Source organism: Chinchilla lanigera, unplaced genomic scaffold, assembly GCF_000276665.1.
Source record: "Chinchilla lanigera isolate Chin_1 unplaced genomic scaffold, ChiLan1.0 scaffold00005, whole genome shotgun sequence".
Taxonomy (NCBI): Eukaryota; Metazoa; Chordata; class Mammalia; order Rodentia; family Chinchillidae; genus Chinchilla; species Chinchilla lanigera.
This window is the reverse complement of record NW_004955406.1, coordinates 42081637-42099090: the sequence shown is the minus strand read 5'-3', so window position 1 is coordinate 42099090 and position 17454 is coordinate 42081637. Positions and strand designations below refer to the sequence as shown.

Below are 17454 nucleotides of genomic sequence, written 5' to 3'. Positions count from 1 at the left end.
AGGCACCTGCTCTGCCTCCGCTGCCCCGGCATGTGTCACTGGGCTCTAGGTGTAAGAGAGACAGAGCAGCTGGGGTCCCCACCACTGGGCTCTGGGTCCTCTCCACTTATCCCTGGGCCCCTGAGAGATAGAAGGAGATGTGTGAGTGGCTTGGGAGAAGGACGTGGAAAGGGGCCTGCATGGAAAGAGGAGGTTGTGGGGTTCTGGGGCTTTGCTTTTTTATTTTAAAACAGATACCATCTCTGAGGAAGGCGAACGACAGTGTGGCCTCTTGGTAGCCTGGAGCATGTGTCTAGTAGTGTCTCACAGGCACACACAGACCGCAGGAAGGCAGATGGGACTGGCATAGATGGGCAGAGTTGGGTGCACACCCAGGTATGCCTGGCCCAAGTGCCAGGAAGTCAGGGGAGGCCAGGAGCAGGTAGGCTTAGTTCTTTCTGGGACAATCGGGCTGCTGCATCCAACTGGTTTTTCCACACCTGCTTTGATGTCACTCACAACCACCCAGAGTGCAGACTGCCTGCCAGGTGGAGCAGACGTTTTGCAGTGAGCAGAAAAGTAAACAGCTGACGTCTGTGGCTGGCCCTCTCTGCAGAGACTACATTGCTGTGGCCAGAACCATCGCAGATTTCTGGGGAGACTCAGGCCAGTTAGTCCCTCACCCTCCAGCAGCCTTTTAAAATGATCTACGGCTTGCATTTTGGCAACATGCTTGCTTAGCTCCTAACGATGCCCGGTGGGTTCATCTAGCTTTGCCTGTTAATTGTGTGGTGTGGCAAACTCAATGACAGGACTTTTCCCAGAGAAAGTGTTTAAGAGTTTCGCAACCCTCCACCACTTTTGCCTGGGCAACCTTCAAATCCAACATTTTCCCTGGAGATGCAGGCAGAGATCACTCTGGCCCAGCTGCTAAGGAAGAGCAGGCAGTGGGTTGGAGACTTGTCCCCAGGCCTACTGGGGGTCATTAAAGTCTCCCTAGGAGCAGGGACTCACCAGATGTCCTTCATGGTGTCAACTGATTACACCTAATGTCACACTGAATCTTCCCAACACCAGTGTGAGATTAGGATTCTCTGCCTTTCTTTATCCTCCAAAAAACCTAAGCTCACGGAGGTCAATCTCTACGAGGAAGGCACATCAGGCAGGAAGTGGTAGCTCCAGGGCTCACACACAAGTCAGCCCAGCTGCCATCAACCTCCTTAAATGCCACCTTCCAGCTGGGGTCCTGCGAGGGGTAGAGGCATTACTGAAGCCTTCTGCTCCCATCCTTGAGCTCTTCTGCACTCCTCTTGCATGAGTTAAGTCCAGCACATCGCTGCTGCACCTGACCTGGTGCTGGCACTCCAGGCTTGATTGACTATATTAAACCTGCAGCTCACTGGGCTCAGTAGCGAAGAAGCAAGGAAATGACCTGTTGAGTAGTTCTGGGAGCAAAACAGGATGAGCGTGAACACACCAGTAAGCATTTAAATCGAGCAACGGAGTGACCAGCTCCCTTCTTAGTGAAGGTCACAGTACGCACCAGGCTGTGGATGAGAATGAACTATTTCAGACTGGCTGAGGAACATTTGTCTTCAAATGGGATTAGGCCTAGTTGAATTAAAATCCCCATTTCTCCAGAGGTAAGCCTTCATCAGGAACATTCTATCTTTTGTTGTGAAGGTCCTTTTTTTTTTATAAACTCTGCTTCCAAAAACTTAGCCCTGAGCTGGTATTTCATATAGTGTGGAGACAAATGGGTCGGAACCATGAAGCTGTCTTATGCTCTCCAGAGATTTCAAACTATAATAGAGAAGCAATTAAAGTCAGGATGATGAGCAGGATCCAATGGCAAAGGGTCACAGGGCTGGCCAGGCAGCAATGACCACTGACAAGAGGCCTTCCTTCTCTGAGCCATTTTATCTGTGAAATGAAACAATCCCTCTGCCATTCCCACCCTCCAGCAATCTGGAGGAAATGAATGATATTAAAAAGAAACATACAGCATTTTGGTCTTTGGCAGACAGCGCTACAAACATACAAGATGCTGGAGACAGAATTATACAGCAGAAAGAAGCCCAGGCTGGGAGGTGGGGGTCCAGGATCTCAGTCCTGGTGCTGGTACTACAGGCATCTTTGCTGGCACTGGGAAGGAGGAGTAGGATGATCACAGAGACAGCGATAACCTGGCTCACTCCTCCTCTCCTTACTCCTGATACTGCCCCATTATCCTTCCCCAGGCAAACCTTCTCATCCTGATTAGTACTTAGGAGAGGAAATAGGTGGCCAGTGGCTACCTGGGACTCCAGTCCCGCTATGTTTACCCAGTGGCCTCCAGTCTTGCATTCTAGGTGCAAATCCTCTAACCATGCAGATTGGAAAGTGCTGCCTGGAAATGCCCCCGTGCAGCATCCTCAGTGGGCTGACACGGCAGCTTGGTGGACCTGATGCCCCTTTGGGCAACAGGATGGGCAGAATAGAAAATAATGGTCACCCAAGGTGCCCACATTCTACCAGCTCAGGGACCCTGATTACCATGCCCTCTTAGTCCTAATTCTCAGCCTAGAAAATTGTTAAAATCCACAGCTAAGACAAAGGCACTGAACCAGGCTGACCATGTCCTTCCGGCAAGGTGGCAAGGACTCAGAAGGACCAGGCAATGGTGGGGGGGCGCTGATGCACCCGCACTCCTTTCCCATGAGAAACGCCGCTGGGCAGAGGCCCGGGACCCACGCCCCCTGTTGAGCACCCCTATCTAGCTGGAGCAGCGTGGACCTACCAAGAGCCTGCCGGACCTCACTGCAGAACCTCCGCGGGGCTTGGAGCTTTGCTGACAGCGGACGGGTCTTTGGGAGCCTGTGGAAGAGCCACTGCAAACGGGCAGTGAGAGGCCGAAAGCAGGCAGCCGCCACGTCCTCATCCTGGCCCTTGGTCATCCTGCCTGAAGATCAATGGCTCTTCTCTAGTCCTGGCATCAGGGCCGGGTGCCAAGTGGGGGATCACTGGCCCCAGGAGGGACCCCAGACCTCATGTGATCCAGACAGGTCCCCAGGACCATGGGCTCCAGCAGCCGCACACACCAACCAAAGCCACTTCCTTTACAGCTGAGGTCCTTTTTCCTCCACCTCCCCCAATGGAAAGCTTTCTATTCTTGGGGCTTTTAGCTTGATAAGATAAAAATGCCCCCACCAAACAGGCTGCAGGAGAGAGCCTCCCTGAGCCTCATTTCTCAGTCACGCCTGGGAGTCTGAAAAATCAATGTCTCCAAAGTTTGAACAGATGACAGGAGTGATCGCTTACCTCACACCATGTGCCCAGTCCAGGAGCTTGTTAATGGATTGCTTGGCGGTGGTGGGTTAATAACGCTTTACCAGCTGTGTGGGCTCCTTGGGGACGACCTGGGCTAACTACTCCTCCCCACTGGGCCGAGGAGCGGGGTCCATAGGAAGCCTTGTGGCTTTGAGAGGGTGAGACCCTTTATCTAAGAACAGACACCTGGGCAGAAAGGAGGGGAAGGGCACAGGAGGCGACTGAGTGGGCTGCAGGAGGGGAGACAGAGGAGGGGAAAACAACCACCGTCTCTCAAAAATTGGGAAGTGTTCTCCTGCCCTAAAATGGCGTCCCCTCACTCCAATACAGAAGCAGCCAAGTTCCTGAAGGCCCTGTTGCTTTGGCCAAGGCATAGCACTGGCACCAAGGAGCCAGTGGGAGAGAGATGTCCACTCCCAGGCTGCCCAGAGACCCCAGCCTCACCTGTCAGTGGCCAGCAAAGGAGGGACTTAGGGAATCCCTGGAGGCAGAGGACAGAAACATCTGCACTCTGGTCGTCTGATGGCAGGCCCAGGGCACTCTCAAGTTCAGGCGTAGCCACACCATTCCCCCTGCAACCACCCACTTGGGCTCAGCTCCTGTGTGCTCACTTCCCTCAAGGCCAAAGAGAGCACAGCAGGAGTCTTCCCCCAAAGGCCCTGTGCTTGGGCCTACTTACAGTGCTGACTCCAGTCCTCCCAGAAGGCTCCATCACCTGCCCTTCTCCAAGGCATTTGGCCAGGAGACCCTGTCTAGACTACCCCAACCTGCAGAGGCCTCCTCAGCAGGTACACTAGCCATCACAGCACACTGTTTATAACTCATTAATTTGATATAGAAACTCTCCCCGGTGCTACCCTTCTCCAGGCCCTAACCCTGATTCTTCCTGGTGCTTTTGGGGGAGGCTGGGATACCTTTCATCTTTTACAGGGGTGATTTTGTTTACTGAGCATCTGCTGTACTAGAAGAGGCTCCTAAGTGAGCCCAGGTCCTAAAATGACACTTGAGATCATTAAGCGAGGCTGGGAGCCAAGGCCCCTGCCTCAGCACCACTCTGACCTTGGCACCTGAGATGGCCCAGAGGGTCCAGGGACTCCTGCATGGCTGGGCACAGGCAGGGGTGGCATTCCCAGTGCAGCTCCAGAGGGGCGGGGACACTTGCTGGGGGAATTTTCAAATATGAGCAGTGAGGGGAACCCCTCCCAAATGCCCCATTTGGGCTTAAGGATAGACTGACCTTGTTTCTCTTTTCTCTCCCACACTGAGCTGTTCTTTATCTTATTTGTTTGTTTGTGAATTTATTTTTGGAGTGCTGGAGCTCAAACCCAGGGTCTCATGTAGGCTGCCACTAAGCTACAGAGCTGCTCCACAGAGCTGATTTTTTAAGTTAAGCTTTTGGGAAAGGTGCCAGAAAAGAACTGGCAGGGACTGGGGCTGGGGCTTTGGGAGGTTGTAGAATCCTCATTGCTAGTCCCTTAGAAACTAGACATACGCTGACTAGGGATGGTCAGGGGGAGGCACCACCTCCCTGGTGGCAGGGCATGTCGGCCACACCTCTCACAGCCCCTTCATTCAAGTACTGACACCACGACCTCCAGGTTAATGGGAACCTTGGGGACAGCTAATGGAATTTGAAGTGACAGCCCTCACCATCTTGAAGGCTGGGGTGCAGTCGATTCTCACTTGAAACACCCCATTTGTATAAAGTTTTCTCTAGGTTACTTTTTAAAAACACTCTGCACCAGAACAGACATTCACTGACAGCATCTGCAGTCCCTCCTCTCAGAACTCTCAAGTTACAGCTGGAACACACTGTCCCATTTAAACAGTAAGGCATTGCTGAGGTTTTCTGAATTTTTAGGACTTTCCTCATTGCAGAAAGAATAGAATTGTTTCAGCAGAAACCACTGAATCTCCAGCTTCCATTCAACTTGGATGAAAACAGCAGCCTCCTTCAAACACGTAAGGAAAGTGGGTGATGGGACCCATTCCCAAATGTGAGCCTGACCTGAGGAGTACACAGGGGCCAGGGGGGCCCAGGTTTGCTGTTTCCCACAGGCCACACCACTGTCTGGGAATGGAGGCCCCAGGCACAGACCCTAATGTACCTTCCAGTCCGTGTCCGACCCTGCTTCACCCCAGCTGTCCCCTCTAGGATCCAGTCTGTGATCATCACTCGGGAGTCATGGCAGGAAGGAAGTGTGGAACACGGAGGGAACTACCTGCATTTCCACACCTGCCCCCTGCACTCACCTTACACCAGTGGGCTGCTGGGAGTGGGGGAGTGGGATTTAGGAAAAGCTCACCCCCTGCTTAAAAATCTCATGATCTATACATCTGGAGACCAACTTAGGAACTGAATGCTGAAAACACGCCGAGTATGGCCAGCTCTCAGTTATCCAGGCACTGATGGGTTCTCCAGCTTGCACATGGCTCACCCACCCCTTGGCTCAACCTCCTTTTTTTCTGTATTATTATTTTTGTTATTATTGGACCATTCTCCCTGGCAGAAGGGAGGCTGACGAACAGGAAAACTCACTGAGCTTATGTGACCAAAAGGTTAGCTCATAAGGCAAAATTCTAGGTTGGATGCTGGTGCCGATTTGAAACCAATGATCTGAACCACTGCTGAGAAGTAATTTGACTTCCCTGAAGGCGCCCTCCTCTTCCTCCATGAGATGGGCACCGTGAAGCCATCTCTCCTTACCCTGCACGGGAACTGCCGGGTTCACAGAGACAGGGTGCAGGAAAGTGCTTTAGGTGCAGCCAAGTGCAATGAACGTTCTCTCTGGTCCTCCATTTCTTGCCCCCTCGCAACAGCTCTTACCCACTTTGGCGTTCACAGAACACCGATTCATATCTTCAGCGAACTCCATGATAGTGCTTTCCCAGATCTGGTACCCAGCAGGAACAAAATAGGAAAGGATTTTTTTTAACTACAAATAACATCACTCCTTTTAGGTGTGACTTTCAGGTACCTGCGGTCTGATTTTTTCAAGATCTGTTTTTCACTTTCTAACATCCCCAGCCAATGGCCACTGCAGACATGTGGGCACCACCTGCCCCAGCCTGGACATGTGTCTGTTCAAGAGACAGGGAGGGGTCAGAAGGTGGCCTAGGGATCCTCACTGAAGAGGAAACACTTGCCCTGTCACATGTTCCTCCTGTCACAGCCAAGTGTCACACCTGGCCACCACCCATCTCCCAGTGACACACAGCAATGAAGGGACTGGACAGGACACCCCCCCACACACAAACCTGCTGCACAAGACCATCTTTTGCCTCCCCTGTGATATCCTCAAATGGGGTGAGGGTGGTTGGCACAGGTAGGAAAATCCTACAGAAAAACTGAGATCCGCTTCAGCTCCAGGATCGGCAGATCCCTCAGCCGAGATGAATCCTTTTCTCTGGAGGCCAGGCACACAGTACAAGGCTCCCACCACACTTCCTACTTCCTCTCCTAAAAGGCAGAGAAAGACCTAAACCTCACAGATATCCCTATGGGTGCCTCTTTCACAAACCGGCTCTACTCCAGGAAGCACAAGAAGGCTAGAACTGATGCACCGCGGACTGGTGGACCACTGCAGCCAATGACCACACCATGAAGAGGTCTTGGGGTCCACCAGGTGCTGCCATGTCTCCTCAGCATAGTGTGTGGGTGCTTCTGAGGGAACCTCAATATCACATCCCCAGCTGGGAGGTGAGACAGTCTTGACCTTGGGCTGGGTACTCATGCCGGCTCCCCGCGACTGATTTTATTCCATTCAACCAGTGCCTCCAGGGAGCTGAGCTGTCTGTTCCGCCTGACAACATCACCTCAGTCTCCTTGTTCTTTCCCTAAAGCCCCAAATCTGGCTCCGCTCCCCTCCCAAGCGGGAACATGTGGAGAGAAGCTTGCTGGGACTTTTGGACAAAATGCTGAAAGTGACTAAACGCAAAACCATCTCCCCAGCATCAGCTGCAGCCAGCACTTCCTGGCCAGCCAGGGGAGAGCCAGAACAGAGCCCTGCAGGAGGGGTGGGCGGCCCAAGCAAGCAGAGGCCAAGCCTGAGCACCCGCAGCGGGTCTGGATCTGCAAAGTGGGAAGGGGAGGGCAACTCTCCAGAGCTGGTGCTGACTGGAGCGCTGTAGAAGAATGGCTGAGCCTGGGGCGTTCACATGCTTTGCACATCCACAAAGAGTCAGCCACCCGAGAGAGAATACTCACCCTGCCATCCCAGGAATGCAAACAGGAAGGGCTGCCAGTGAGGCCCGAGATGTGTTTACAGGTTCCTCCCCAGCCTTAATAACACCCTGGGCAGCACAAGAGTGGCAAGCAGCTGTGCTCCTCTGGGAAACTGAGGAGCGGTGGTGTGAGGAACCAGAGACGCCCACAGGAAAAACAACTGGAGTGCAGGAGGGCACCCACCCATGGTTGTGCCACACCAGGTGGCCGCCTCCGACACTGAGATGCTGGGCAGGGAGCCCGAGGCAAAATGGCTTGAGGCCCTGAGATGGCTCCAGAGCCTCAAGGGCCTGTCAGAATGAACCCTCCTTGAGAGGTCCCAAACTTTCTGCTGCCACTAGCAAGGTGGACAGGCCAGTCCTGGACAGACGAGATCTCAGCCAATGCATCCAGGAGCCGTCTGACCTCACAAAGCTATTCTGAGCATGACTGCAGTAGCAAGCAGGAAAAACGCCTGGGCTCTTCACAGCAAAGGCACTACTGACATGCAAAGAATTCTGGGTCCTTCTGAGACCTGGGCTGGGCCGGGCCAGGCCACGAGTCTGACCCGTGCACACTCCACAGAGGAGTGGCCCCTTGATGGGTTGAATTTACGCCCCCAGCCAGGCTGGGTCCTGTCTCTTCTTTGTCACTCAGGGCCTAGCTGCCAGGCTTGGCACAGGCTGGCTCAGCAGTAAATTCAGAGAGGGGAGAGAAAATCCCAACCCGAACCTCCGTGCTGAGGGGAGATGTCAGTTCGCTTCCACCTAATAACACTGCAGGATCAGCAGGCGAACACACACATTCATTACCAAGTCTAATTAGGCTGGCAGACAAGTGGCATTAATCATTTTTGACTGTACCTGGGATTCAAGCCCCCCACACGCCATAATCAGAAAATTTCATGCTCTGATGAATAGGGGGAGAAACGAAGCCCACATTTAATCCTCTCACTGTCATCTTTTGAGAAGGCAGGAAATAAGAAAGGAAAAAACAGGGGGTGCAGCTTGAGCAGCTCAGAAGGCCTCTGGAAGGCAATTTCTGTCCTTTGTGTGCCCCCTAAGCACACTTTCCTGGAGACCTTTCCCAAGAAATGACCCCTGTTAGAGGCTGGGAAGAGGGAAAGATGGAGCGGGCTTCTCACTATCTATCACAACAAAGCATCCATTTTGGAGCTTCGTTTTCCCACCTCCAAAACCCAACCTGGGTTTAAATCAACAAAAATGAAGCCACACACTTGAGTATCGCTGGGCACACTGAACAAATGCCTCCCAAGGGCCCAAGGTAAACATGGAAACCATCAGGACCACCAAAGGCACTTTCCGAGGTGCCTGAGGTGAAGACCTTTTCCTGCTGTGGGGACAGTCAGTGTCAATTCCCAGTGGTCTATTCGGGCAAAGTGCCCACAGTAGGCGATAGGTCTGCAGGATCAGTGGGCTTCACACGGGTGCTTCTAGCCCTGCAGAATCAAGCTGAACCCAGCTGTTCATGCAGAGGTAAGAGCTAGAGGTCAGACAGGGGCCAGCCATGCTTCCTATGAAAAGTCTCCGTGCCCCTCCCTGTGGACACCATGGCCATCACCACAACTGCAGTCTGCCTTGGGAGGGGAAGTTAGGATGAGGAGTCCCCGGAGCCCCCCTTTTAACCCTAGCATTCAAATCACTAAACACATCATGGCTCCAAGCACCCCCTCACTCACCAGAGAGACTGAGTCCAGGTGACGTGTGACGCTCACCAGCAAGGTGCAAGGGAGGTCTCAGCCACTCCTTCCTGGAGCTGGAGCTAGGTCTCTCCAGCTGCCAGACCACTTGCTGGCCGAGAATGGCTTACAATCCACGAAAAACAAGAAGAAAGGTAAAAGGCCACCTCACTGTACCCTCTGCAGAAGAAGGGACAGTCCCTAAGAGCAAAGCCAAAGGGCAGCTGGTGAGTTTCTCAGGTTATTTGCTTTTGACCATTGATTGCTCCCAGCAATGACCACCATTCCCGCCCTAAAGCACGAACATGCAGTCATGTAACCTTTCAACTCTCGTGTTTCTCTCTCTACGTTTCTGCCACCCTCACCGGATTTCCTTCTCTAACCAGTAGGATTTCTTGAATCCTGAAAACTGGGATTAATTCTGAACTTTGCTGTTGGCAAATCCAGCATTAACCAGAGCTCAGTTACAGACCTGGAAGTAGGGGAACATTGTCAGGCAGGCAGATGGTGCACCGGCAATTAATTCTCGAAAGCTTTTCGTTTATGGGAAGCCCATTTGCCAACATGGCTCCCACCCAGTGTCAGTCTCCTGTGCAGACAGATGTCATTTATATACCCACTGCCCTTCTGCTTGTTTCCAAGAACAGGGAGATTTAGTAATACAAACAAGCCACCCCCTTCAGCTACCACTTATTGAAGTGGTGGCCAGCGCTTTGCTGGGTGCAACTGACATACAGATAAGAAGCCAGTGTCTTTGTGAGTCCCTACACCAGGTAAAGAAGGGTTTCAGCTGCTGACATTCTGTGAGGATGCTGCGGCCAACCGCAGGACATGGGGCAGGGGTCCGTCTCCAGGGGTTACTTCATACTTGAACTTCCTAGGATTCCTGCAGCAGTCAGGTTGCCACTGAGCACAGCAACTGAGCAGTCAGAAAATGGTGCTCACTGCTTGGAGAAGCGACCCAAGGAGCCAGCACGAGCCTAGGCTAGTGCTACTGCTCTGAGATGCGAGGGTTTAATTCGCATTTAATTAAATACTCATACTGCATTCTTCCGGGAGCTACTAAAAGTGCTGTACACATATAAAAATTAATCCATTTAATTCTCACATTAAGATGATGAAACAGGTAAGATTATTATCCTCACTTTTTTTTTGGGGGGGTACCAGGAATCGAACTCAGGACCTTGTGCTTGATTATCCCCACTTTTTAAACAAGGATATGGAACACAGTGACCCAGGGTCACATAGAGGGGAAGTGACAGTCAGGACTCAAACTCGGGACTCTGGTTCTGGTCTGCACTCTCGGCACTGCACTGAGTGGCCTTTTACCGGTGCCTTTCCTGGCCCTTGCATTTCAAAGCTAAGACAGACAGATCGATCCCACCATGGAATTAGACCCCCTACCTACATACACCAAGATGCTCAGTGCGCTCAGCCCTGCTGGGCAAACTCACCCATCAGAATATTTCTCAACTTCTCCCGGCCAGTCACAGGCTCACAATTAGTTAAATATTAATAACAACAAACAGAGACTCCTCTCTGCAGCCCCTGAGTCTGGTTCTGCTTCCTCTCTGGTGTTCAGACATCCCTGATAACACATAGCTGGTGTTAAATCAACTGTGTGGGGAATACGGGAGCCCAAGGACAGGAAAAAAGTTCACCAATCACACACACATAGCAGGTCCTGCTGTGCACCTTGGTCTTCCCGCCACTAGCAACCATGGCCCAAGCAAGGTGAACAGACAGTTCTAATGTGATGTGAGGACACCTTCACATAATCATCAAGTATCACACAGGTGCATACACGAATACATCACTGTGACCAAACAAAATCATAAAACTATGCACAGAATGTCAACAATTGATATGGTTCCCAAAAGTCTAAGTACAAGCAAGAATGCCAGTGAAGCGAATTTCTTGGATTCTGGCAAAATAAAACCCACTACAGGGAGGATACTGCCTTGCCCTGAGCACAGGCTTTGTGGATGCAGTAAAGTAACTCCAGACCTTGTGAGGGCTGAAGCTGCCAGTATATCTAGATTGCGTTCGATTTTTCTGTTGGGCCAGAGTTCCTGAGCACATGACAGCAGCCTTCCATACACACTGCTCTCCACAACTGCTCTGACCTCCTTCGCTGGCTCCTGAACTGCGAGAGCTGGTGGCAGAAAGAACAGCACCAGAGCTCCCCTCTAAGCCCTCTTCCGCTGGACTCCGCCTAGAGTCTGAGCCCTCACTGGACACCCCAGAGCTGCTGCTGTCCAGTGCTGCAGTGCATCATGGGGAAGGGCCTCTGCAGAAAGATGATGCAAACCGCAGTCCATCTCCAGAGAGGTTGGTTAGGGGCTGTGCCACCGTCTGTGCCTTGTGCTTTGGGTATTTAAAACATCTATATAAACACATGGCTATGGATATCCTTTGCCAAACTGGCTACAGGAAGGGTGCAGGCAGACACCTAGTAAAGAAATACACGTACCTTACTGTAGGAGGAGAAAATAATAAATGGCAGGAAGACTGCAGGTTTGCTCAGAAATTCCCCACACTGGGATCCCAGTGTAATCAGCCTGGCTCAGGAGGCGACTAGGTGGGTTGACAGTGCCAGGCAGCGAGCTGGGAAATCACAGAGCAGGATGAAGCTGCAGGAACTGAGGTGAAGGAAGAGGAGGAGGCAGGGTCCAGCCCTTGGGTAGAGGCCAAAGGTTTGAAGGGCCACAAAGCGGGCATGGGGTGCAGGGCCCGGGTGATCCCAGCCTCTTCAACCTCACAGCCTGTTTCCATCCAAAGCTTAACTAGGTCTCCAGTAGGGGGGTGGGGTCTGAGCTCTGTGCCATAGGCGGATAAAAGTCATTTTCCCATTAATTCTAATGAGCAAGGGTTAAATAATCAACTCAATATCAGCCTCAGAGCCCAGTTCCAAGAACTTACAACCAAAGCAGACGGATGCCCGGGAGACAGCTGAATGACCTTGTGCCCGACCAGCAGCGCAGTCCACTAGCGCGCGCGCATGCAGGTGAATGGGAAAGGTAGGGCCGAGGCACACACCTGTAACTGTCAAACACCGCATACCCATACCAGGGCAGCGGGCAGTCACTAAAGGACACCAGGCAGGGGACTAAGGAGCAGCGTGAACGCAGGGATTGCCTGCTTTAAGATCGCTCCTACGCTGGAGCCAGAGAGCGCAGTGCCCTCTGTCCCTGGGCCCTGGACTGCGGTCTCGCGCGCCTTCCTCAGCTCTCCCCGGCGCTCCCCTCACACTCACTAGAGCAGCGCAGCGCCTGCCGCAGCACCTCGCGTCCGCACAGGTCGCACCAGCCGGGGCCGCCCCGCAGAGCCAGTTCCGAGAAGCGGTGTCCCTCGCCTCGCTCCGCCGGGACTCGGGGATCCTGCGGCTGCTCGAAGATGCTCCGGACGTCGCGGGGCCGGGGCGCCCCAGGCCGCCGCCGCAGTCTCTGCTGCAGACCCGGCCGGAGAGGGCGAGAGGGTCGCGAGGCTCGGGGCTGGGGCTCGGGGTCCCCCCGGGACCCCCTACGGGCGCCGCGCCCCTCATGCGCCCCGGGCGCAGTGGAGAGGGATGCCGGGACGCAGCGGCGCGAGGAGCGGCCTGGGGGCGGCGGCTCCGGGCCGCTCAGGCTCTGCAGATAACGCGGCGGCTCGGGGTCCAAGAGCAGCGGGTAGGGGCGCTGCCCGATGGCCGGGGACGCCATGGCCATGCCCGGCTGGCGGCGGCGACTCCTCCCGAGCCAGCCCGAGAGAAGGGGCGGCCCCAGACCCGCGCGCCTTTAAAGGGACCGCAGCCCGCAGGGCGGGGCGAGGGCGGGGAGACCTCGGAGAGGCAGGAAGGGAGACTCGAGGGAACGACCCACGGACTGAGGGTAGGACTGGCAGTGGGCAGGCCCGCGCGAGTGCGGATCTGGGGGCGTCTTCAGGAAGCAGAGTGCCTATTGGGGCGCTGAGGATTCCGCATAGGAAAGGCTCCAAACGACGCAACTCCGAGGCGCCTGTTTCTATAGGGTGCCCTCTGCCTTCAGCCAAGCCTCCTTCCCACCCACCCCCACACCGCAACCCAGCACCCGAGTGAGGGGCAGGTCGGCGGGCTTGGGAACTGGCTGCGAGGTGGCCGTCCTGGTGTCCCCGCCTCCAGGGGTGCCGCGCGCGTCCTCTGCTCGCCCATCCCTCCGCGCCCTCCCCGGCCGAGCCCGCGAGGGTCGGGAGTGCCCGATTGCGCTCTGGCGGCAGCGCCGAGTCGCGTGACGCGAGGGGACGCGCGCGCTCTGGACGCTTCCGAGCTGACCGCGGGGAGCAGCCTCCCGCGCCCACAGCGCAGTCCGCGTGAGCGGCCCTTCCCTCGGGTAGGATTTCCCCTCACTTAGGCTATTCCTCTTTCCCGGAAGACGCTCTTCTTTCCCAGAAGGCTGGGTTATGGTGATCAAGGTCCCTGGATCCAGAAGGCCCGTGCCGCGTGGGTTGGTGAGCTTTCTTTCCCTAAGCCAAACCCTCTTCCCACCTAGTTGCGGCGGAAACCCCAGGCCTCTTTGTACCTGCTTTGGGCGATTCACCTTCGGGACTCTTTCCTGCCAGCACCGGGACTTGCTTCCTGGGGCCCTGCCTGCTTTAAGGTTCTGCTGTCACCACCTTCCGAGTCTTAATTTTTGAACACAGGGCCGGGCATTTTCTTCTTGCCCCGGGTCCCAAAAATTACGTAGCAAGTCGTGAGCAGGGTGAGGAAGCGGGCAGAACCAGGACTCCTGGGTCTGGTGAACCTGTGTCCTGTTACCGACCAGCAATGACCTGGGCTGATTTGGTTAACTGTAATTTGGGCTGGGAGCGGGGAGGTGGGGAGCTGCTGCTGTCGTTCTTTCCAGGCCCCCTTTTCACGCCTTTCCTCTTACAACAGGGATTTGAATGGTTGATTTAGCAGCGGTTGCCTGAACCAGCTCTGAGAATACAGTCTCCCATCTGAACGTCTTGTTTCCTGGTTTTAGCCAAACGCTAATTGAAAGGATGTCGAAATAAAAAAATTAGGTCTGTAACTGAACAGGTACCGATTTTTACTTATACTTATTTCCATAAATAATACAATGTAACTACTTCCCTAACCTGTACATTGTAGTAACTGCTGCAAGTAACCTAGAGGTGACTAAAGTACACAGCGGATGTGTACAGGTCATATCCAAACGGTGTGCCATTTTCTATAAGGGACTTCAGCATCTGTGGGTCTGAGTATGGGAGGGTTCCGGAGCTAATCCACAAGCTCACCCCACCCAACCTCTGTGGAGGGAGGACCTTAGCCTAAATTCTTCCACACCTGAGTCTCTCCCTGCTGGTTCCCAGGCCGGAGATGGCTCTCCCCCTAGTGTCTGACAGGGGAATTCTCAGTTTTGCTTTTTATATTCCCCTTGGAAGTAATTTCTAGATAATTCCTAAAATTGTAGAGTCCAGTGATCAGGGAATTCCCGGTCTGCTTTGTTCCACAGCTTCACTCTCAGAGTGGTGGTAATCCAGGTACTCTTCTTTCAGACCTGGGTCCTTGTCCCTAGGTAGAGGGGAAGAATGGCCCTGGGGGTCCACACCACAGTGCTCTATGCAGGAGCTGGTCTGAGGAGCAGAAGCCATAAGCAGCCCCCTCTGCTCCATTCCTCCTCCTCCTGCCTCCGCCGCCTGCCGTTGTTCTCAAACCTTGGCGTGTGACACAGTCACCTGGAGGGCTTGTCAAAGCGCACCTTGCTGGGGTCCACACCCAGCGTTTCTGAGTCATAGATCTGGGGCTGGGAATTGAGGTTTTGCATCTTTAGCAAGTTCCCAGGCTGTTGGTCTTGCTGGTTCAAGGAACGCACTTTGAGAACCACTCTGTTCAGTTCCTGTAGAACTGGTAAACTTCAGTGGGAAATGGCTGGAAAAAACCCAACAGGGACTGTTCCTCAGGACTTTCTGCTGCATGTGTAAAAGGGAAAGCACAGTTTGTTTTTACGGCCTACTATGCCCACTGCTCCCAGTATTTTAGAACCAGGTCTCCAGGAGTTGCTGCTGAAACCCGCGCTGCGTGCTTGGGTCCACCCTGTGACGCACCCATCTCCGTGGGGTTTGCAGGCCATCTGGAGGTGGCTCCCTCTCAGGAGTGCTTTTCACCAGGGGAGCCTCAGGGCAGAGACCTGGCTTCAGCTCTGGGTAACCAACATTCAAGAAGCAACAGGGTTCTGACAAAGAGCACAGCACTGGAAGATCAGTTTTGAAAGGTCATTTATGAAATAATTGACAGTGGTCACCACCCCTGTCCTCCCCCACCCTCTGCCCCACGTTCCTGGCCTGGATTCCCTGGATGGAGAGGCTTGCAGGGACAGGCATCGTGGCTGGCATGGGGTGCTGAGGGCTTTTTAGAGCAATGCGGCAGACAGCCTTCCCGGTGGCCCTGGTGTCTGTTTTCTCACGGCAGCTCTGCTTTGGTGCAGTGGCCGTTGCTGACCAGGTATAAGGCCAGAGCCCCACATTTGGCATCCGGGATGGGAATAAGGATGTGACTGGAGATAATATAACTTCATGTAACCAAGCCAAAAAGTTTATCGAGTTTATCCTGAGGTTCATCTCCCTGAGCCAAAAAGTTGAGGTCAGGAGAAATTGTTGCATCTCCTAAACTCAAGAGGAGGCTCCGTGCATGGGACCTGCCTCTTCAGATGCTATCTTTGCAAGTCTCCTCCTCCTCAAAACAGTATTCCCTTCCAACACACACACACACACACACACACACACACACACACACACACACACGCAGCGCTTTCCTCCTTCACTAGCGCAGAAGTACTGCGAAAACCTCTAATCTACTTGCAGGTCAGGACATTGCCTGGGATAGCATCCGGTGCCTGGACATCATAATTTTTCTGGGAGCATGCAGGCTACAAGGGTAAGACTGCAGCATCTGCTGAACAGGACTGCTGGGAGTTTCCCCCTCTTGGCCCAGGGCTGTGGGCTTTTTTTTTCTGATTGTGACTCACTCAAAGCACAGTGGGTGTGCTGTTTTTATTTTTGACCAAGGGGAAGGATGATGGCAGTGGATTTGAGCATGTGGTCAGTGTGAGGTCGCTTCAGAGATGGTCCCAGGGTGTGTTGGTTTCCCTATTGAGTGGTTATTTCCAGGCTGTCCCCCAACCTCCCTCCCCTCCCCTCCCAGTAAGAAGGAAAAAGGAAGGACGGACATGGCCTGATTTTTTTTTTTTTTTTTTTGAAGGGGAAGCTTTTGGTTTTGTTTGGCTTTGAGGCATCTGAGATTACCTGAAATCCCCAACGCTTTTAGGGAGCCCTGGAGACCCTGATGGCTGTACAGCTACACACTTAGCATTATCGTGTCAGTCAGGACAAGTTAGGTTATGTTGTGGTAATAAACAAGGCTGGAATCTCAGTGTCTTTAGATAACAGAGATGCTTCCTTGCTCACATTGCATGTCCTGTGCAGGGTGACAGGGGCACTGTGCTCATTAGAGTCACTCAGGGACCAGGCTGGTGGCGAAGCCGTCCTATCTAACTCGACCAGTCACTGTGCCAGAGGGAGATGGAGAAAGCAGGAGAACTCACATTAGCATTTCAAAGCCTTGCCACCTCACTCAGTATCCTGGCCAGGGACAGTTACACGGCTGTGCCCTACCTCAGGGGGAGCATGGGGTACAGTCCCAGCTTGCCATCAGAATAGGGGAAGAGCTGGAAACCAAAGGCCAGTGCAGTCCTCAAGGGCATGGAGAAGTCACTCACTTAGCAAGCAGTGCCAGTGTGGGCGGTACAGGTGCGGCACAGAAATGCACGTGTCCGTGAAGCTCATATTTTAGTGGGACAGCCACATGACAAACAGGCATCATACGCACATTGGGCCATAAGTAATTTGATGACACATAAAGCGCATGAGAGGGATAGAAAGTAACAAGGGCTCCTTACAGTCTTCTGCATGGACAGGAAAGGCCTTTGTGAGGGGCCGACATTTAGCCCAGAGTGAACGGAGTAGGCCCTTTGTCGGAACAAGAGCATCCCCAGCTGAGGGCGCACGGGACCCTGCAGCCCCCAGTTTCCCAAACGCAGTGCACATGCGTTTGCTCTGATCATGGCTTCCCAGGCCTGCTGTCTAATGTATCCTGTGAGACTGTGAGCAGGAACAATGACAAATGCTGTTGGGAATTTAAATGTGCCTATAAAAAAATAAAAAAATAAATAAAATAAAATAAAATATGCCTAGGGGCTGGGGATTTAGCCTAGCGGTACAGCGCCTGCCTGGCAAGCACAAGGTCATG

The 17454-nt window shown here is 53.4% G+C and overlaps 1 protein-coding gene and 1 long non-coding RNA gene across 4 annotated transcripts in view; one reads left to right on the top strand and one right to left on the bottom strand.

Annotated features, from left to right (window-relative positions):
• Rassf5 (Ras association (RalGDS/AF-6) domain family member 5) overlaps window positions 1-13010 on the bottom strand; it is a 73124-nt gene extending 60114 nt beyond the window's left edge. The window contains exon 1 of the mRNA XM_005375394.2: window positions 12448-13010. Coding sequence (XP_005375451.1) covers window positions 12448-12898 — 451 coding nt within the window. The 5' untranslated portion in view covers window positions 12899-13010. The remainder of the gene's footprint in view (window positions 1-12447) is intronic.
• Window positions 13011-13066: 56 nt separating this feature from the next.
• The window catches only part of LOC102020083, a 12603-nt gene continuing 8215 nt past the window's right edge, over window positions 13067-17454 (top strand). The window contains exons 1-4 of one of the 3 annotated variants that reach the window (XR_259535.2): window positions 13067-13655; window positions 14083-14210; window positions 16011-16083; window positions 16408-17409. This is a non-coding gene — a long non-coding RNA (uncharacterized LOC102020083). Of the gene's footprint in view, window positions 13656-14082; window positions 14227-16010; window positions 16084-16407; window positions 17410-17454 lie in introns of those variants that run through there. The other 2 variants (XR_001230726.1, XR_001230731.1) reach the window with 2 other exon arrangements.